This window comes from Leptosomus discolor, chromosome 16 (assembly GCF_034619465.1).
Source record: "Leptosomus discolor isolate bLepDis1 chromosome 16, bLepDis1.hap2, whole genome shotgun sequence".
NCBI classification, from domain to species: domain Eukaryota; kingdom Metazoa; phylum Chordata; class Aves; order Leptosomiformes; family Leptosomidae; genus Leptosomus; species Leptosomus discolor.
Genome location: NC_141406.1, coordinates 3,772,107 through 3,792,810, shown reverse-complemented (window position 1 = coordinate 3,792,810; position 20,704 = coordinate 3,772,107). Strand labels below are relative to the sequence as shown.

General features: G+C 42.8%; 1 protein-coding gene across 3 annotated transcripts in view; it reads left to right on the top strand.

Moving 5' to 3' along the window:
• TAOK3 (TAO kinase 3) overlaps positions 1–20,704 on the top strand; it is a 93,400-nt gene that overhangs the window by 44,377 nt on the left and 28,319 nt on the right. For 2 of the 3 annotated variants that reach the window (XM_086473895.1, XM_086473894.1), the window contains exons 3-11: positions 1,971–2,042; positions 3,131–3,232; positions 3,712–3,757; positions 4,716–4,812; positions 8,312–8,425; positions 9,506–9,597; positions 11,671–11,764; positions 13,234–13,315; positions 19,215–19,382. In XM_086473895.1, coding sequence (XP_086330021.1) covers positions 1,971–2,042; positions 3,131–3,232; positions 3,712–3,757; positions 4,716–4,812; positions 8,312–8,425; positions 9,506–9,597; positions 11,671–11,764; positions 13,234–13,315; positions 19,215–19,382 — 867 coding nt within the window. Of the gene's footprint in view, positions 1–1,039; positions 1,059–1,970; positions 2,043–3,130; positions 3,233–3,711; positions 3,758–4,715; positions 4,813–8,311; positions 8,426–9,505; positions 9,598–11,670; positions 11,765–13,233; positions 13,316–19,214; positions 19,383–20,704 lie in introns of those variants that run through there. The other variant, XM_086473896.1, reaches the window with a different exon arrangement.

Genomic DNA, 20,704 nt, shown 5'->3' with positions numbered 1-20,704 from the left:
GCTTTGGTTTTCCTCCTTTTTAAAAGCTTTTGTAGCCCGTCTTGATTCTTAGGCATCTTGGAGTAAGGCAGGGGCCGAGAATAAGATCTCGGATCGCCATGGCAAGATTCCAGGGGTCCTGATGTGCTTGGTGTCACGAGAGGAGAATAGGTCAAAAGAACTGTGAAGGAAAAGGACTTTCTAAAGCATCCAGAGGAATGGGGAAGAGACTTCAGAGGCATACAAAGGGGCAGGGCATGGATTGTTATGCTGTTGCAGTGTCTCTTTGACCTTTTTGTTTAAATTGGTACTGACACTACTACAAACAGTAAAATACACTGATCTGTATCTTGTCACTGTTGTAACTGTGGTTTAATATGATTATTCTAGTATAAACTTCAATTTAAGCTCAGTGTTTGCAAGCAGTTTTGTCTTCCAGTATGCTGTTGCCAAGGCTTGGCAAGATAAGTTGAAATTTCTTTTCCTGCTTGAAAGAAATGATAGTTCATATATCAGAAGGCTAAGAAAAAAATACGTCACTTCTCACAAGGTTTTGAAGTTGATCTAACTTGACTTGAAATCAACTAAGTTGATTTTGCACTTGACTTCAGAAGAATAGTTTTCATCAAAATCAACTACTTATGTCCACATTAGAAATACAGAAGAGTGATAAAGCGGATGAGGGCAGTGTAACAGTGGTGTGTTTCGCCAAGCTTTTCACTGAAGATCTACAAGTATGGCCAAAAGCACTTCAGCAAGTGAATACTTCTGTCAAGTATGCTTGTATAGCCCTTTCAGTTATTTCAGCCAGGAAGGTCCCAAGTGCTTGGTACAGCAAGAACTTCACCCACAACTGTGAGAACATGGCAGTGTGCCATTCAGAAAAAAAAAAGTACAGCTGGAATGAGAGATACCATATTCACGTGAAGATACTTGGAATTAATGTAACAGAAATACTTGGAAATTTCTCTAGAACACCAGCATTAATTCATCTATTTGAGTAAAATACTCTTGGTCTTTTATGTGCTGAATCAGGATGGTGGGTGGTTAGGAAAGGTTTTCCCTTATCCACAAGTTAGGTGTGTTAAGCTTTCTCTAGCTCATTTGAGGAGGAGTGTGTGCTGTGAAGACTAATTCCTGTGCTCTGTTGGTTCACCCGACATATTTTTTCTTTGAAGTCACTCTGTGCATCATGAAATGCCTTTCATTAATACGTTACTTGAAAGTATAGTACTCATCCTCTCAAGCAGTTGAAAGAATGATTTACCACATTCAGCTTCTATTGTATTCTGAGCTTTTAACTGTCACCTAATTTTTTTGTCCCAAAAACGGTTGGAGGTATGGGGATTTCAGCAACTTTTAAGAGTAAAACCTTCAGGTTTCCTGTCCTTAACATGCAGAAATGAGGGCAGTGCCAATCCAGGCAAGTAGAGGTCTTTCTAGAGCTGAGTTTCCAGCCTGCAGTCACCATCCCTATATCATCCAGGCTGCAGAAATGTAAAATTTTGATGACTGAGTAATATTAATTGCAAAACTGAGATCTGGTGCAGTGGAAGGAAGGTTGCTTTTTTAATTGAGATAAATTCCGGAGTGAATCATCTTCTTGAAACAGGAAGCTGACATAGCTGTTTAAGAATATCAATGTTGTATGGGGGGTTTGCGTGGAATTACAGAGATTTTGATACACCTCTTTATTTGGAAAACATTTTTCTGAAGGTTTATCTAAAACTTTTTTTACTGCAATTCCAACAAAACTGCTTTTTGCATGTTCTCAGTAGGTGCAATACCTTGGTGGGTCTTGCTTTGCGTATCAGTAGAGAGGTAGAAAGTGCAGTAAGGGCTGAGGGAGGAACAGTGTATATGGACAGGCAGATAAAGTCAGGAAAAATATATAGGAGATAAAAGTCTGCATTTGCCAAAGGCACAGCTCGCTCCGTGGGGAAGAAAAATAACGAAATTTTTTTCAATCTGTTTCTTTCTCCCTACTCCAGGCTACAAATTCCCACACTAATGAGGTGGTGGCAGTCAAGAAAATGTCCTATAGTGGAAAGCAAACGAATGAGGTAAGATGAACAAAGCCAATTCTGCATGCAGAAGCGTTGTAGCCATAAAGTAAACCCGAACAGTGGAATTAGCTGCACGTTTCATTTGACCCTAGCAGACCAGCTCTTTGATGCGGTAGGTGTTGCTCACTCCTCCTACAGGAAGCATGGAGGTTTGTGGAGGGAAAATGAGTTTATGCAAATTCTGACACGTAGGTCAGTTTAAGGAGGCGAGTGAGAACTCGGAATGCTTGTGTGGTGGTTATTTCAGTAATAAGTGCATTAAGAGCACGCTGGCTACTGGAGCCATAACCACAGCTCTTTGAGGTGTCAACTGAAATATATAAAAAATATATAATTTTTACACATTATATATATATAAAATATATAATTTTTACACATTATATATATTATAGCTGACTTAAAACACCTTTAAGGATCTATAATCTAAAATTGCACAGACCTTGTGTTCAGAATATCAGTCTCATTTCAGTTGTTGCTTGTTAGCTGCTCCTCTTATTTTTGCGTGGCAGTGCTTTGAACTTGGATTGACTCTGTTCGTTTATATTGGCGCGTTGACAGGGGGTGGAGGCTGTGTCTGTCCGTTAAGAGCACGCAGGGATGTTTTAAACTCATTTTTCATGGCTTACCTGTTGGTCTCCCACATGTGCTAAGGTCTTCCAAACGTCAGTGGCTTTGTGCTGCGTTACAGAAGGAAGCCAACAGCTCACTGCTGCTGTCTTTATCACGGGTTCTAGGTGGGGATGTCTGTTGGGGCAGGTGGGTTTGTTACTACGTTTGAGACCACAGGAGAGTTCAATATGCAAAACCGTAGCAATGATTTAAATAAAGTGTATTGCGGTTAAAATGAGAGGAAAAATTTTTTTTGCAGTTTTCAAACTGTTTAAGTATGTTTTGGGGAGGTCTCAGTGCAATAGGGATGCAGGCAACTGATGTACAGTTGTCCTTTTGCAACTGACTCTTACCATTTTCACGCTGTAAAATAGTTTCATGCTTGTTTTTCACACTATACTGCAGTGCGTGGTGTGTGAGAGATTGTAGGGGATTAAGCAGAGAAATGCCTTTATACCTTTTGCTTTTTTTATTAGAAATGGCAGGATATCATCAAAGAAGTCAAGTTTCTACAGCAGCTGAAGCACCCCAACACCATAGAGTATAAGGGCTGTTACCTGAAAGAGCATACGGCATGGGTGAGTGAGTGGTGTGGCATTTAGAGGTCTTCATGAGCAGAAATTGTACAGTACGGCCATCAAATATTCAGTGAACGCAGTGTCTTTACATGCAGCAGTATTCAGCCCATGCTGCCTGTAGTCCCTTTCATCTGAAGAAGCTTCCAGGTAATTTAAAGGGAGCAGATATTTAAAATATTGGAAAAAAAATCCCTGCTTCTCTGAGGCAGGCTTCTGTGTTCATGCAGATTGAGCCATTATTATGGGATACCCTCTACATCTTCCCACAAACTTCTCAGTGCCTAAACCTTCTTTACAACAATGAAAGCTGTCTTGGCATTGCTGGGATGTTTGGAGCATTTTCTTTTGTTCGTCACATATTGCGTTTCTTGCAACTTCAGGTTTTCTTTGCCTCTACTCTTTCTCAGCCGTTCAAGTAGTAACTGTTTGGGGGGGGAGTGTCTACCCTATTATTTAAAAGCGTGCTTTTTTTCTTGCAGTTGGTTATGGAGTACTGTTTAGGATCAGCTTCTGATTTGCTAGAGGGTAAGTTTTATATAGGCTTTGATTTTTCTTTTTGCTAGTGCCCCTTCTGTGAGTAGTGGGAGGCTGTTTTCTCACAGACTGGTGTTTTGCAGATGGTAGAGGCGGTCTGTCTGTACTACTGCATTCTGTAGCTAGAATGCCTGTGTTTGTGGTACCAAGGGTAAGCTGAGACTTTCCCAGGAGGCCAGTGCTCCACATAGTTGGCACGTGCGTTTGTGTGTTGTAAAATGAAGGTATAAATGTGTAGAGTTATGTCCCTGTAATTTGTGCCGCCTTGATGGCTGAAGAGGACTGCCTGTTCTCTGGCCATCCATAAAGAAAACCTGCAGAGATCACCTCTGCACTCACCTTGCAGTTCGTAGGAATATTTGCGGATGGCTTTATAGAACAAGAGACTGATATGACCTCCAACTAGAACAGCAGCACCTGCAGAGGAATAGGGACTCTAAACCGAAGTCTGCAAAAACTAGTGCTCTCTGTGGACCCTGTCTTTTGTAGCTAAGATACGTCAGCCAAAGGCACGTGCTGGTCATGTTTAGGAATATATGGAAGGTGCTGTGGGGCATCTCTTTGTAGCTGGTATTCCTCATTTTCCTGTGTCTTGGCTATTAGGGGGAGAAAAAACTCGGAAGTTTTCCTTGCTAAGGACCGAATAGGTGTTTCGAGTACATTTGGCAAGCTGCACTGAGACATAGCTCCTGGTGTTAACAGTAACTGTTGGCCCTAGCAGGGATGTGAAGAAAAATGTGGTTTCCTCTGGTGTGAAATACGTGCCCAGGCTGTTTATAGACTCAGAGCTGCTAATGGCCATCAGGCTGTAGGAAACTAGTACGATGAAGATGATGTTCACCTCAGCTGACAAAATTGGTGGGGTTCCTTCTCTTTAAAAACTTTCTCAGGAAAAGGCCACGCTTACCTTCTTATATGTCGTTTTGTTTGTTTGGTTTTCCCCCTGTAGTTCACAAGAAACCACTTCAGGAAGTGGAGATTGCTGCCATCACCCACGGTGCCTTGCAGGGGCTGGCCTACCTGCACTCTCACTGTAAGATTCATAGGTAAGGCTGGAGCTTGGTGCTGCTCCGTGTCCTTTCATCTTCCCCTCTCTGGAGGCTGCAAATTGCTTCACTGTGTTTAAGCAAATTTGGTGAAGGTTATTCTACCAAAGTTTTCTCTGGAGATGTCAGTATTCCTAATGCCAGGGTAGATGTATAAATACAAGCTGTTGGTTGTTAAGGAGTGCATTTTTTTGTTGAAATAATTTCATGTGGCTGTATCCTGTGCTGAATTCTCTTCCATGTTAGCAATTTTTCTCTGCGGACCTGGGTAACAAAGAATACACCTGCGTATTGGCAGTGTACACGGACAGGAAAGCGTCACCCTAAATTTGCCAAATCAAGTGGTGTGATAGAGCTAGATTATTTTTAAGACTAGACATTATGAGAATTTTTTGCATATGAGTAAGTAAAACTTTATGCTTTCAGAAATCAGTCAACGAAAGTGTAGGTCAAGGGTAAAACTACCTCAGGAGAAATCGGAGCGCACAGGCAGAAGAGCGCTTCCTTACAGGCTGCTTGTGGATGCAGCTCCTAGATCTGGCTTTCATAATCTGGTATTTTTCAGGAGTTTGGATTTTTTTTGACTCACTTGTCAAAAATGTTGCATGTTCTCATTTTACTTTTTTTTTTTTTTGGCCTGATTTTGGGTACTACTGGTATGTCAGGGACTTGTGAAATGGGTGAGAACTAGATTAGTGTAATGAGTGGAGGCAACTTGAGATTAATTTATGGACCTAAAAGCCTCTTTGTAGTCTGCTGGCAAGCTTGAGACAGAAAATTGGTATATCTGAGGCTGAGACAGTGAGGGATTTTTACAGAGACAGGAGTTATTTGTCACTTGTTGGAATAGCTATTTGTTAAACCATATGAAGTGAAATATTAATTTAAACACAAATGGCAATTTATGAAATTAAAATAAAAGATTCTTTTTGCTCAGCCCTTTGCATAGATGCCCTTTTTTGAGCATAAAAGTACCTGTTCTGAAACATTTTATATGCTTTGAAAGTGCATTGAATTCTCATTTATAGTAAATGACTCCCTGCATGGGCACGATTGAGAATTCGTTTTTCTTGATACTCGTTAGAGCTTTCTAACAGGGCGCAGTTCGGGTGTTGTTTCAGCAGTCCCGCGTGCTGGATACCAGCTACTCGGTGTGACCTTTCCATTAGGATCCTTATTGCCTATCAAGAACAAAGCTGGTTGTTTCTCTTTCAAACTGGAAAAAGTTACTTTGCTGTTGCAGTGTGCGGAGAGCGGCCACGAGGAAAGTTGCTGCTGGAAGTACCACGCAGGGCTTCCCTCTCTCGACGGTTCTCTTGCAAGGGGTGTTCTGCCTCTTCACTGCTGAGGTGGGGAGGCAAGCCTTCTCCTTCAGAAAAGAGGATCGTCAGGAGGTTTCTAGTTTTCTGATAGACGTTGTACCTTCAAAAGGAGAGCGTGCCATTGCCTGGCTCTGTCGTTCAGCAGCGAGGAGCGCTGTGCTGGTGCGCCCAGCTCCAGGAGGAAAACGCCGTGCTGGCCTCTGCTGCGGCAAGTCCCGGCAGCACTGAGAAAAGCAAAGCCAAGGCCGAGTGAGAAGGGACCAGAGAAGCTGGCAGGGGGACAGCTTTGGTGTCCCTGCCCCACACGAGGAAGGCAGGACGAGCGTGACCTAGAACGGAGGGACACCTGGTGGAGATGCAGGACAGAGCAAGTCTCCGGTCTCCCTCCTCAGCTCCCTCAGCATCTCTGCTGCCAGTTAGTTCTGGGGTCAGGCCATGGGGTGGCGAAGGCTGAGGTGGGTGTCTGTTTAATCGCAGGCACAAGGCAAACCGAAGTCAGCAAATGCGTTTGCTGACACCGATTTGCTGGTATGTGGCTGCTGAGCCCTCTGGTTGTTGTACAGTGAAGGTGGCAGCGGAGATCGTGACGGTAAAGAGGACAGGCTGTGCTGTCTCTTCTGTACTTTTGGGGTGTTCATTCCTGCACGTACAAGACATCCTTAGCACTTCTCCTCCAGCAGAAGCGGCAGACGCATAGACCCAGAACACGAAGACATTTCAGGATGTATTTGAGTAGCGAAATTTTGAAGCAGTACTGTCCTGGGAACGGGGGAATAGAGGTTCTTACTCTGGCTTTGCTGCTGCAATACTCTAAGTAAATTCCTACCTCTGTGGCTCTCTTTATCCCAGCTTTGCCTATCCTGCGTGCTAAGGCATCTCACCAGTGTGTATCATGCTAAATTTAAAGGGTCTTTCAGCGTAGCTGTTCTCTGGTCCACAGTGATACTGGATTTGTGTTTGCACAAATCGTTATGCTTCAACTGCTGTTATGATATTTCAGTGTATGCTCTTCCTCTGCAGCAAATACAGGATAGCTTTGTTTCCCTTCCCATTTGTCTAATTAGCTTGGTTTTCACAGGGTCAGAGTATGAGTACGTTTGGCAATACACAGTAACTTGTTTGTGTTGGAGGTTTACTGCTGCTGCTAAGTGGCTTTGGTGTTTAAGGACTCGCAGTTGAACACCAGATAAGAAAAGCTGATATTTTTCATGATTAATTTTTTGTATAAAGGATACCTTGTGTTTTTTGAAGAGAAGGCAAAGAGACATTCCAGACCCTATGGTGTACACAGCCTGGCTGACAGCCATCCCTTACGTGTATTCTATTTACGTTGAGGGTCTGCTTTTGCGAAAGCAAATAGCTTTGCCCGTGTAAAGGTATCTGTGGCATACCTGGTGTGCAATTGTCCCTTCGTTATTGAAGTGCTCTATCAGGGTTTTAAGGAACTTTCACTATAGTGTGATTTTTTTAGATGATGATATGTAAGTAGACTCAAATTTTTTAAAGCAATCCTCCTTCTTTTATGTCAGATGGGTGGAAGAAAAACAATAGATATAACTGACCAGTGTGTCTCAAACTTTGAGCAGGGTCATTGCCAAGTGTCTTGGAAGGTGTGCAGATGGAGTTCACCTTTCTCAGCATTTCATGGGCAACTAATTTGAAATTATCCCATTTACTGCTGGAATTTAGAAACTTACGGTGCCAAAGTTGTTGAATGTATCTTGAGTCTTTTGTATTTCAGTAGTGTCATTATCATTAATCTCTTAAATGTGTGAATTATCTGGGAGTTGTAGGAAGGCTCAGATAAGGGAGCCTAGGGCATCCAAAAGATGAAAATAACATGTCTGGTGGTGTTTAAGGGTGTCACAGCTGGCTGTTAGGATACGTCTCTCCTGGATCTCAGTTTGGGGCCTCGACCTTTCAACCATGGCTCATCTCTTCTGTTCTTCCCTCGTCCCCTGCCCTTTTTGGGTACAGCCATGTTTCCATTCCCCAAAAATCCACATATCCAATTTCTCTACCTTTCTGTAATTACTAGATTTCTAAATATTCTTAGGTTTTTATGAATGTTTAATTGAGGAAAAAGTTAGCGGACTTCTGTGTGTTTGTAAATTTTTGGAAGTTATTCTATGGTAACCGGAAGTATATTTTTCTTTTTTTTTTTTCTTCTTTTAAAGGGATATTAAAGCTGGAAATATTCTTCTAACAGAACCAGGTCAAGTGAAACTAGCTGATTTTGGGTCTGCATCTATAGTCTCCCCTGCCAATTCTTTTGTGGGAACGCCTTACTGGTGAGTAGAGCCTGCAATACTTCAGCCCTTTATAAGACAGCTCTCTTCCATTTCCAGCATTTTACAATCTGAAAATAATATCTGGCGTAAAAACTATGTTAACCGAGCAGTTTCCTTGAAATCCCTATGTTCAGCTCTTCGGGAAATGTGTCTCTTCCTCAGTGCCCATGAGCAGAGGTAGGCTGTGCAGCACTTTGAAATGGCACCCGTTAATGGTTCGGCTGTTGTGATGCCATTCGCTTAAAAATTAACATTTGGTATAGGTAGTGGAACGAAGACAACCGCATGGAGAAAGGGAATCCTGGTAATCTGGCCATGTAGATTGGAAGTCACACAGCTACTTAAATTCTGTTTTGAGGAAACTTGCTTAAGGGTCACTTGAGTTGCTTGGCATTCCTAACAGAGTGGACCAGCATAGCTTTATGCTCCACTTATTTTGTGGCAGACGCCCCAGGCATTGATGAGAGGTCACCTATCGCCCAACCTCTGAACGAGTCCATTTGGCAGGAAGCCTGCTTCATCTTTGAAGAACAAAAGTTAAGAGGCTGAATTTTTGCAGGCTGGGCCCGCTGCTTCTTTTTTCCCCCCCCTACTCATCCCTTTATCCCGGACCACCATATTTCCCCACTGTTCTGGATTTCCGTGTTCCTTTCATAGCTACACTCACAGGCTGCATATATCTGCTGGAAAATTATCCTGGTGTGCCAATGGAAAACCCACCATCTCTGGTGAGAGTGAAAGTGATGCCTTTAGGACTCTCCCAGCCCTTGCTGTCTGCCTGCAGGTACAATGCCTTTGAGATTGGTGTGGGTCTCCCATGTGCCAGCATGTTGCGCTAACAGCAAGATGATCAGGTTGGCCTCTTATTTACTTTCCTTTCTTAAACTGCCTCTTGGAAGAGTTGCTAGTGCAGGCAAGCATTGTTTCATTTCAGCATGGCTTTACTCGGCTCCATGCTGGCTCTTTAAGTTCTGGTCCGCTGCGCTGCTGAAGATAATGAAGCCATCCCCTTTTAAGCTCTCTGCTGGGAGTCACAGTTTGTATCCCCCTAACCCGCGTGTTTTGCACTGTGGTTGGTAGGATGGCACCAGAGGTGATCCTTGCTATGGACGAGGGACAGTACGATGGAAAGGTGGATGTCTGGTCTCTTGGGATCACGTGTATTGAGTTAGGTGAGTAAATACTTGGGAGCTGAGATGAATAATTAACTGTCTGCAATGTTTATTAGGAAGTCCTGAAAAAATGGAAGATTCTTATTCCTCCTAAGTTTTTGTTTGGGGTTTTTTGGGGGATGGGTTTGTTGTGTGTGTGTGTGTTTTTTTTTTTTTTTTTCTTTAAAAAGCTTGACTTGAAAAGCACTGACAGTTGTTTTACTCACTGGGAAGTCAAGAGCAAGCCACTAATGCTGCTGTGCTTTCACGTTGATCTGGTGTGCTCAGTTATTCCCTTAATAACTAGAAGATTCTAGTCTTATATGAGAGGAAGCTATGGTTTGTATTTTTCAAGCTGGATTTAGAGAAAGTCATTGCAGCTGTTGTGTCGAGGGAATTGGTGTCCTAAGAATTGTGTGTCAGAAGGGACCTACGTTTAATTTTCAATTCTTCTTACTTCCCCACTCTCTGAAACAAAAGTCTTCAATCTCAGATGAAAGTTTGTGACACGAATCAACGTGGACAGGTTCTTTACATGAGAAGAAAAGGGTTTGCACTGCAAAGGGCAAATGATACGCATCCACACAACGAAGCAGATGTAGATGTGATAGCAGGTATACAGAGCAGATGTGTGCATTTTAAGTTTGAATATTGATATTGCATGTGCTGAGTAGATTATTTTCGAAGATAGTCTTGATGTGGATTATACTTACCTTAACAGCAGTACATCAAGAACTTATTGTGAGGGCAAGTTCACTGAAAATGTTATTTATAAATGTTTAATCATCAGAAATAAATGTGAGATAACAAAAAAGGGGGCATACAGAATGGGAAGAAATGTTGGCTCCAGTATGGAGATGGTGATGGTGTAGATGATTAGTAACTTCCAGGGTTGTATTTCATGTGCCAGCAGTAATGCCTTGCTGACACAGTCTGTATTTTGACGTAAAGAATGCCAAAATCGGAAGCTTTAAACTTTTGTTCTTCCGCATGGCTGCTGCATTTTTTTCATGTGGAGTTCAGGCATGTTATGGCCTCTCAAGGAGCGAATCACAGCAGTAGAATAGGCATTTATGCTACCCTAGGTAGATGGTGAGCCTTGATACTAGCATTTCTATGGAGCTTTTCAGTCAAGAACCTCAAAGCCATTTTACGTAGCTGATGGGTTTGCTTCTTTTAATATTACCCTTTTGAGAAGTATTAAACTTTTTTAAAAAAAACTTTGAACTTTGCCTTTGCATGATTCCGTATCTGAACATGGGGTCAGGTAGCAGTGGGAGGAAATCTCTTGTTGAGCACCACTTGGTTCTCTTTGAAAGCTGATGCCTAATTTCTTGCGTAGCCGAAAGCAAGTAGTGTTTAAGGAAAAGAAAATGCGGTGGTTTGCATGCATGCTGCATGTCAAGGACAAGTGATTGCTCTGACCTGACATGAACTTAAAAATCCTGGCCCTGTGGGCTGATTGGCATGACTGACCTTAGGTGGTGGTGAAAACTAGCCTTTCTCAATTTCTGTGTGAGATCCCCTGCGCTCCTGAAAGGTCAGGGGCTGGTAGGTAGATGTCTTGTCGGTGCGAGGGCTGGGAAGAGCTTTAGTTAGGGGGAGCTGATGACGCAGCCAGCAAGTGAATTTGGCAAACTGTCCCACTCGCAGGTGACTGCCGATGACAAATGAAACAGGCAGCCCCGCTTTTCCCTTAATGCAGGTGCTGCAGCAGTGCATCAAAGATCTGGAGGGATCGATACATAAATTTCCTGACATGCTGTATGTCTAAGCTCTGTTTTAGTCAGCTTCTGCTGATCTTATCGTAGCAGGTCAGATGTGAAATGTTGCAGTTAAGGTAAAATATACTTGAAACTTTTCCTTGTAATTTGCATCCTATTCTCTTCGGATTTTGTCACCCCCTCTTCAAGTGAATAGCAGCTTTCCTTGATTGATTGTCTTGGTCTAACCTAGAATATTAAAATAATTAGCTTAAATGTGATGATAACAGTAATGAGCTATTGATTTAGCAGTGATACCCTGCTCATACTTCCATATCTTTCTCCTTTTCTTTCCAGACTGCCTTATCACACCTTTCTCTTCTCTTTCTAGCTGAAAGGAAGCCTCCACTTTTCAACATGAATGCAATGAGTGCCTTATATCACATAGCCCAGAATGATTCCCCTACGTTACAGTCAAATGAATGGTAAGAGAGCTATTACCAGATTCTTTTTTTGTTTTATTTCCTTAAAAATGCTCTGTGACACTCTCTGCATGGTTAAAGTCTGACAAGAAGAGTGTTTGTTGCAGCGTGGTGATTTGACTGCACTCTCAAATAATGCTCCAGCGTAGGCAGGCTCATTTTTGACCTTCTGTCACTTTGGCTGTGCTACAATCTAAATGTGTGGAGGTGTTAATTATGGGGCTGTAGATGTTGTAGGAATTACAGTATTTGTGGATGCATTAAGCCAGGCGTAGCTCAGCATCAGCAAAGTTTCCAGCTGCGAAAGATCCCTGACAGAAGAATTGCTGGCGTTGTAATGCGGCTGAAATGTGGAGAAAGGGAGGGGAGAGGTACACAGAACATAGAGGTCGTTAGATTTATTTTTTTTCATTGAGTGACGTCAAAAGTCATCAGAGCTCTGTGACCAGTAAGTACTCCAGTGCTCCAGGCTTGTTCCAGAATCTGAGCTTTGACACAAGAGTGCTTTGTTTTCTGTGGGAGCAAAGGGGTTACCCCGTCTCCTGTTTTCTGTACTCGAGAGTGGAATGTAGTGATGCTATCGAGTGATGCTTGGCAGAGTCTGCAGCTGGCTTGAAACAACAGCTCCTGGAGAGGTGTGAAGTTCCCCCAGTTACACTGCCAGGCATTTAAGCAGCGTAATTGTTTCATTGCTGGTCACGGTATCAAAACCTCTCCACTTCGCTTTCCTTATTTCATCGTCTGTTTTGTCCATTTTTCAAGATTCAGAGAACTTGGTCTCGTATCTGCACACTGATACCCAGTTCTTCTGTGCAGATTTTGCAGTGTAGAGTAGAGACAACTTGTGAATACGGTGTAAGAATCGGTGTTCTTGATTGTGAGCCGCTTGTTTATAGTCACCTGTTTGTTCTCTGGGGCTTTGAGAACCCAGGGAGCAAGCCAGGTGCCTTTTATGCTGCTTTTGAGTTCAGTGGCACCTAGAAGATCAGTTCTCTTCTTTCCATTTGTGACACAAGCTCGTAGATAGCCTAAAGTTTTGTGGAAGTAAGCATTGTGTCGAGGTGCTCTACTGAGTCAGCATTACAAATGGTGGGAAGCTCCTCCCGTGGAGAGCCGTTTCATCAGCCAGCTTAACGAGCGCATTTCTGGAGTTACCAGTCATTTCATTGTCAGCTGTTTAAGCAGTTGAAGTCAAATTGAAAATCATGGCTGGTACACGTAGTTCTTGCCTGGTTTTCAGTTTGTGGTTGGGGATAATTGTGTGTCCATTTTTGTTTCAACACTGTTTAACTGTTGAAAGAACTGATGGGATCAACTTACTCAAAATTTGGAAAAGTCCAGTTAATTTCTCTGCTCGAGAACTCAAGAACAAATTAGGCAAAGTTTTCCTTTTGCTTTGCACTAATAAGTTTGTGAGTATTCCAGATCCTAAACTTCTTTTTCATTTAGAACTTTTTTTTTTTTATTTACAGGTCAGACTCCTTTAGGGGATTTGTTGATTACTGCTTACAGAAAATACCTCAGGAAAGGCCATCATCAACAGATCTGTTGCGGGTAATTTTTCAAATCTTTTCTGGAAATTTGGGAAAAAATCTGTTTGTCTACCAAAATAATTCTAAAGATGGTGAACAAATATTTGCCCTTTCAAAAAAAAAAAAAGGTTGGTTTTGATCTTGTCTGAGCAGAGTTTTGGGTCTTCTGAGGAGTAGTTTAGGCTGTTTAACTTTGTTTCCTGACTTTACCTATTACATCAGCACAAATCTCTTTATAACATGATGCTCGAGAGTCGAACTACTGGAGAAAAGTAGAGGTAGGCTGTGTGGTAAAACAGTTATGCTGTTGAGTGAGGAGTTATTTGGGGGAGCGGCCCAGCGCCCTGCTCCTCTTAACCTCTGCAGAGGTTACCTCTGTGTTAGGGAGCTTGCCAGCCTCACGGGGCAGTGTGAGAGTAACAGGTGTTTTAGCTGAAGGAAGGACCTGTCAGCAGGAGGGGGATAGAAGAATTTAATCTTGATTTTTTTTATTTTTTCTTTAATTACTGTTTTTTCCAAGACAATGCCGTACATACTTTAACTGAAAGTGTTATCAAGGACAAACATCCAGAGCTGGTTTAGTTAAATCTGTGCTGCAGAAGTGAATTCCAACCGATAGTTTTCTATGTAGGCAGGACTCAGGAGTGTGTTTCCTGCTGCTTTGGTGAAGGAGGAATTTTCAGCAGCCTCTCTGCTGTCCTGTGCTGTCAGCAGGACGGCCGAGTTGGGACCATGCTGCACTACGTGGTCTCTGAAAACGCAGATAGAAATGAGGGAGCAGACTGGAGGCAACCCTGCCTGCCCTCTACATGGGGGCAGAGGGAGTGGGGGGGAACTAGAACTTGGTGCAGCTTGTGTGAAAGCGAAGGCCCTTTCGGAGCAGTTACGCAGTTTTGTGTAAAGCAATGCAATTGCTAACTTCCCAATACTCCTTTTTTTCGCATACTTTCTCCATCGAGGAAAAATATTCTTTTTCTGTTTTGTAACAGGCAATACTTGCTACCAAGCTTATATGCAATTTCAGTGAGATTTAAGGCATGTAATTTGCTACAGGCTTTCTCTGTGGAAGTGACAGAAAAATCTAAAAAGCCGTTTTAATTGCTACTCAAAATCTGGACTTAACCAGTCTTTGTAAGATGCATAGGCAATAGCAAATCTTTTGCAGAGCTAGTAGTGCTTTGAGAATTATGCTCCACACGATCAGAGGATTGAGCTCTCAAAGATTTACAGATAGTGGCTGATAATTTGAGGGAACGTGGGTATTAGAGATGGTAAGAGACTGGATGACTTACTGGCCAGGGCGGGCTTGTTCTGTGTGGGGTGCTCTGAATTTGTCTTTTTTTTGACAGACACAGATGAAGTTCAGGAAGGTTATCTTGACCTTTTTTCTATAGTAATGCTAATGTGAGCATGATTGAGTCTTTATCTGTTCGTACCTTTTGAATATGTATCTTTTCTTTCTGCCTGATCTCGGTTCAGCTCTTGTTTATGCTCTATTCTTGTAAATTGTTCACTTGGGCCTTTCTGATCCACTTCTTGGTTTGTTTGGGTGTCTTCACCTAAAGTTCCTCTGGCTGGATGGGCATTTCTGGCACTAATACACATATCACGGAATGTTACTCCAGGTGTGATTATGTGGGGGCTGGGAAAGGCTGGCTCAGCTTGGCTCAGCTCTGCTCTGGTGTTGCGGAAGGAGGATTCGATGCTGTGTTCTTTTGAATGCTGCCTGGTGCAGAAGTCCTGACAAATGTATGGATTAGTGCCAACTGCAGATCCTTCCTCATATTATTACTTACCAAACATACTCTGCATCTATTTTTTTTATTATGTATTTCCACACATCACATTTCTTTCAGCTTCTCTCCCTAGTCACGCCACGTTGTATTTCTGTCTGTGTGCTTCTGATCTCCATTTTCCAATCATTTCTTTGTCCTAGATGGGTCTAGAGCAATTACTCTTGATTCATTAACATCTTGTAATGTGTTTTCTCTTTTCTGTATTCATGCATTGCACTTAGCTGTCAAAAGAGCACTAACAGGACAGGCTTAGGTTAACTACTTCTTCTTCCCCTAATCAAACCACCAAAACCAAAAGTTGTTTATATCCCTTTAAGTTCTATACTGAACCCAATTAATTAGGCCTTGTTTTGGAAATAACGGTATCATTTTGGAAAGTGTCTGGTGGGGGTTTCTCATTGCCAAGAGCTTGTAGCAGGGGGACCTGTGCTAGGAGTGATGTGTCCAGAGTTTTCCAAAGTTTTGTCAGTGAATCATAAATGAGTTCCAGTTTGAGGTGTTGGGTTTCTGTTTACCTGAGAAGTACAGGAACGGCTTAGAACTCCAAGGGCTTTGTGTTTGGGAAATTCAGGAGCAGCCTGCTGTTAGCAGGTAGAGACGTGTGAAATCCTGCCCAGCCCCTTTTCCATCAAGCTTTTTTTTTTTCTTTTGAGTCTTTCCTTTCTTTAAAATTGATTAGTGGCCCTACTAGTCCTCTGGTTGCCGTACATAGCTGCTGGTGAGACTTGCATGGCATGCTGCTGTTCCACACCAGGTAAACAGGACTCAGTTTTTCCCTTAAGTATTTGAGCAGAGGAATTGCTAGCTCCATCGTGGGCTTTGCTTAATTTCCACAGTAGGTTAGATTGCTGCTCTGTGTCTACCTGACAGCCTTTTCATGCTGATTTTTGTTCTAAGGCTACCATTCAGCCTTTGTTTTATGGCTTCTCTTGTTGCTCTTTCAGCTCAGTAAAATGCATTTTCATGGATGTTTCTGAGCCTCTTGGTTCTTGAAGAGAGAAATCAAAACCCTGTGCTCTTTACTGAGCAGCTAGCTTTGCTCTTGCTTCTGTCCCTGCTTTAAGCCTGGATCCTATAGAATATTTAACTCTCATGCCTTCACTGTCCAGGTAAAGGCTGATGAACAAGCTTGCTTGTACTCTCTCTTCACCATATGGTGTATATATATGTTGGGGGGGGGGTTCCCCTCTGTGATACATTTGTGCTGTGGCACATAACCAGCGTTTTGTTCTCTAGTTCTGCTTGCAGCGCCCTGACAGTCCTTTGACCAGCCGATAGCTTTGTGTTGTGGGTTTCAGAATGATTCATTCGTGTGGACTGGCAGCCTTTCTGCTTTCTAGGAATAGTGTAAGTTCCCTGAAGGCTATGGTTTCAGGAGGACCTTAAGTTGGAGTCTGTGCAAACAATTGGAGCTGGGGTCTTATTCTTAAGTCATGTATAGACAGTCTCTTTATCAGGTTTTAGACTTTCAGAACAGTACCCTAGATGTTCCCTCCTGCAGTAGCTTTCGCTAAAGCTTGTTAGATTACAAGATGGAAGATCTTTTTGTCTTTTTGAGGGTTTTTCACTTGTGTATGGTAAACAGGGATAGAGCAAATTTTTTTTTTGTGTCCATGTTTTCCTAGAGAACTGAATTTTAAGTGAGGTATTTGAGAGTTAATTCACTTTCCGTTCACTATTCCAGGTGAAAATAGTGAAATGACTAGTGATATTAAAATGCAGTTGAAATAAAAAATAAATTGTAAAAACCCCCAAACTATCTCACTAATATTTTTCACTTCTAAAATGAAAAGAAATGATAGAACTTTTCCCCTATTTTTTCTGAGCTTGCATGACATTCCCAGGAGACTCGAGTTCTGTTAGTCACTCTTCCAGCCAACTTAGTACATGCCTTTAGACTAACGTCTTCCTCCCTTTGAGTCCGTTTTGGTTTTGTTGTTCGCTTGGGGGGTTTTTTCCTTGCAATTTGGAGAAAGCAGATGAATTAAGTTCTTCCAACCATCGTTTCTTAGAGTTGCACAGTACCTAGCAGAGGCGTGCCTACATATTTTATGTGCAATTTAGACAATTAGGTAATGCAAGTGAGCAGTCAGAATTGTATTCTCATGGTGCGAGAGCCTTTTGGTTTTCACTTGTGTGCTTCTGCCCTACAGCTTCCATGTGGTCGCATTCGGATATTTGAGGAGTGCTTGAATACGAAGCACATAGTCTTTCCAGTGAAATGAGTATTTGCACTGCTACAGAATATACATGAACAAGTAGACATGGGACATGTAGGATAGAGTTAAGTTCAGGATCATTGTTCCAAATGCATTATTGCTTTCTAAAAATGATCTAGAATGAGATAAAAACGGTTACCTTTTTTCTAATCATAGATTAGCTGCAGATTGTTGCTGTTTACAGAGCAATAAATGGTGGTTATCTGTGCTGAGAAGCAGAAATGATTCTTTTTGCTTCTGTGTGAAATGATGTTTAGAACTTTTAGCTATAATGCAAAAATAAACACAATCACTACTAACAAAAAAATTACAGCGAAATGACTAGCCGTCCACATTAGCAAAACTCAAATGCACAACAGTTGGAATTCAGTTAAAAACGAGAAATAAGGCTGTGGCACAATACTGTCCGTGTTTATTTACAAACCATTAGAAGAAGGTCAGCTCATTCTTTCAACTTTGTGTGCAAGGCTCCGTTTTTGAGGAGGACTGGATTTCATCCATCGGTTTCTCCAGCTACACTTGGATATATTAGTTCTTGAACTTGAGGAATGGCAACACATCTAGGGTAGAGATGCTTTTCCCTGTCCTGTGGGACCCCGAGTTCACTAGGTGTGGCAGAAGCTGCAAGGCCAAGTGGGAGACATGACCCTCCTGAGAATTTCTTTGCAGGTGGGGTCCAGCTGTTGAGGCTGTCTGGCAAAAGGCCGTCGTGGCACCTGCAATACAGGGTAGAGTGCAACTTTTTCCCCATTTCTCTCTTTCATTGTTCATGTTTCTAGAAACGTGTGGAAGATGTTTGTGCCTTTAGGCCATCTCCTGTGGTGCATACTAAGCAACATGCCCAACTGTAGTGATACCATATAGAATGTTGGCAAGTGTATACTGGGGCTGTCTAGTCACAGGCTAAGTAGGAAAGCTGCGAGGCTTTCGTGCTCTGCTGCCAGCTGTACGGTTCAGGAGAGTGTATCTGCTAAGTTAGAGAAGAGCTTTTAATTATATACTTAAATTCCATTGAAGAATTTCTTGTGGAGCCTGTGCTTAAAACCGGTGCTTCTAGTACCTTCTCAGCAGGGTTTGATAAGACCATGATGTTACTTCAGCTACAAATGTTTTGAGTATAGAAAAAAAACCAAAACCAACCTTGCAGTCGTCTTCCTGGTTTTATATTTGAATCGAATGAATAGAGGCGAGGTAAATCTTTGCCTGTAGCTTGGGCAGGTAGTCTTGCATAATCAGGATTGCTTCTTCTTTATCCCTTATGCGTTTTGTTGATTCTACAGTCCTGCGCCTTCGCGAGGCCTGAAGGGGCCCCGTCTTGTACCTAGGGTGCTTCAGGTGAATGAGCTCAGCAAAGGGCAAATCAGCAAATGGAGAGCTCACAAAACCTGACCCTGGCTCCAAACCGTTTCCCTTCGGACACCGGAGCGAATCAGGGAGCCAGGGCTGAAAGGAGCTTGCGAAGGGTCAGCCAGGGCTCCCACCTCTCCATCCACCACCCAGCTTCTCCTGCTGCGGAGCACCTGTGTGCGCGCCTGTGCGCACGCACGTCCGTTCCGAGCAGCCAAGTGGGTTTTGCCTCGCTTCTCTGCACGCTACGTTTGGAGTTCTGCGCTTCAGCAGGTCTCCTGACTTCGGACCAAAGCGTTCGGCAGCCTGTGCTTCAAAACTCGTAGCGCGTAGCACGAGCAGTTTGGTTATTTGACGTCGTGATGAGCAGTCAGTGTGTTCAGCGCTCCGTGTGTCTGGAGTCTCTCATGATGGGCATTGCTAATTACCGAGTGTGAACAGACCGGTTACTGAATATGAGCCGTTGTTTCAGATGTCTCCAAGTCCCTGTGCCCCTGTTTTCACATCAAACATACTAGTGTCATATCTGAAACCATGTGGTTTATTTCCTTCAATTTAGCATGATTTTGTTCGCCGAGACCGGCCGCCAAGGGTACTTATAGACCTCATACAAAGGACAAAAGATGCAGTACGAGAACTGGACAACCTTCAGTACCGGAAAATGAAGAAAATCCTTTTCCAGGAGACAAGGAATGGCCCCCTGACCGAGTCTCAAGAAGAGGAGGAGGTACTTCTATTTTATTAGCCCTTTTGCACTGTTGTAAATCATTTTAGGGCAAGTGAGATGTTCCTGCCCTTAAGGGGGCAGACCAAGCACAGCGTAGGTGAGGATGCAGTCCATGTGGTTGGATTATTGTCTGGATCTGCAGAGAGACGGGATAGGATAATGAGCAATAGTAGCTCTTACTCAGGTGTGCGTTTATTGGCATCTTTAAAACTTTGGAATTTTTTTTCAAATGGTGGACTTTCTTCTGAAAGTTTTAGGGAAGAAACTTGTTTGGAGGGAGATTTTTCTGTGGGAAGGAAGTGGCTCACAGCCTGTGTGAGTGAAGGAGAGTCTATTGATGGTCCAAGCTTTTCTTTCTCATAAGCACAGTCAAGACCACTTGATTAATGTTAATGTTTTTTCTATTACTGTAACTGTACTGTAAAGTAATTGGCCTATCATGAGCTGAAAAGTAAATCACCAAATTAGTGAGACTTTTTACAAATTTTTTTAATGTTAAAGAAGTAAAATTCAGCTTCAGTTTAAATCTTGTAATAAACACCCCACTTAATCAGTGTATGATAATTGACACTTAACTGTGGCTTAGAGAAAGAGACCAGTCATTTTTCAATTGGTGAGCTTAGATGGGAGTTAATGTCATTTGGTGCAGGCACATTGCATAAATAAATCCGTGACTGGTTCTCAATGAAAAAAATTGACAGGCAAATTAATGTTTGCATTCCTTTTTGCTGCAGTGTAGCCAGATAATACACAGTGAGATGCCCAAGGTGAGCATATATTCAGGGACTTGAGTTTGAGGTCTGCATATGTCGACTGTTCCCGTAAAGCTAAACTAGAGCTCTGGTTTAAGACATGAGCGAGCCTGGATGTCAGGTAGGAGCGCATAGAGGAGGGGACTGACACTTAGCACTGTCCTTCACTTTGAAGGAGAGGCACAAAAGGAGCAAGAACAGCAGCCCCTGTGATTAAAGCTATAAAGTGCTTCTGTCCTCACCCTCTAGCTAGCCAGCTTCTAAACCTGGAGCTTGGGGGGTGGAGGGATTGTTGGGTTTTTTGCACTGAAACAGTCAGGCGCTCTCTACCAGTGTGTGAAAGGCTGTTAGGAGAGTGACAGGGTAGGGAAGCGCAAGGGAATGGGTTTCCCACTTGGCTGTTCACAAGCTCAGCAGCTGAGTGGGGTACATGTGGTGGTAGTTGACTCCAAGATGTGTCTTCCGTTCCTCCTGTTCCCACTCCTCAAAGGAGGGGGGAAGAGAGATACAGTATATCTCCTGGAATTAACACTAACGAAGCTCACCCTCTGCATGTGCACAGCATGCTCT